Source organism: Bombina bombina, chromosome 7, assembly GCF_027579735.1.
Source record: "Bombina bombina isolate aBomBom1 chromosome 7, aBomBom1.pri, whole genome shotgun sequence".
Classification (NCBI taxonomy): Eukaryota; Metazoa; Chordata; class Amphibia; order Anura; family Bombinatoridae; genus Bombina; species Bombina bombina.
The window spans coordinates 608,804,383-608,805,157 of record NC_069505.1 but is presented as its reverse complement, the minus strand read 5'-3'; the positions used below and the strand labels follow the sequence as shown (position 1 = coordinate 608,805,157).

General features: G+C 31.2%; 1 protein-coding gene across 1 annotated transcript in view; it reads left to right on the top strand.

Moving 5' to 3' along the window:
• Positions 1-439, top strand: part of LOC128636687 (olfactory receptor 1496-like) — a 10,832-nt gene extending 10,393 nt beyond the window's left edge. Inside the window, exon 2 of the mRNA XM_053689674.1 lies at positions 1-439. This exon is cut by the window's left edge and continues 508 nt beyond it. Within this exon, the coding sequence (XP_053545649.1) occupies positions 1-439 (439 nt within the window).
• Positions 440-775: the final 336 nt, after the last annotated feature.

Genomic DNA, 775 nt, shown 5'->3' with positions numbered 1-775 from the left:
TTTAACCTTCTGTAATAAACAAGAAATCAACAATTTCTTCTGTGATGTAATAATATTACTAAAGCTCTCTTGTAGTGACATCACATATATTATGACTTTGTTTATACCATTGGAAGCCACAGCATTGGGTTTTTTACCATTTACCCTTATAATTATTTCCTATATCTATATCATATCTACCATCCTAAAGATCCGATCATCATCTGGAAGACTGAAGACCTTCTCCAGCTGCTCCTCCCATCTCACAGTTGTTGTACTCTTTTACGGAACTTCTATGAGCTTGAACATCAAACCTAAGTCAGAAAATTCTCTGGAAATAGATAAAGTTCTCTCTGTTATTTATACTGGTGTGGTTCCCATGGTAAATCCACTGGTTTATAGCCTTAGAAATAAAGAGGTTTTGAAGGCTATGAAAAGTATTTTGAAAAAGATTAAATAAATAATTTTATTGGCTATATTATGAGTGGAGCGCTAAGTGTTGTACACAACTGAGAAGGGGGTTTATTGTGTTTCTTTGATCGTGCGCAGTTGAATCTAACATGCTTCTGGATATCGCTACTTAAGAGCTCATGTTAACTGTTATGCGAGATAAAAAAGTGGTATATAAAAGTATATATACATATACATATATACTGTATGTACATATGTATTTATTTATGTATTTATATGTGTATATATGTATTTATAGACATACACACATATAAATACAAATGTATATATTTATAGAGACAAATATTAAAGGGACAGTCTAGTCCAAAATAAACTTTCATGATTC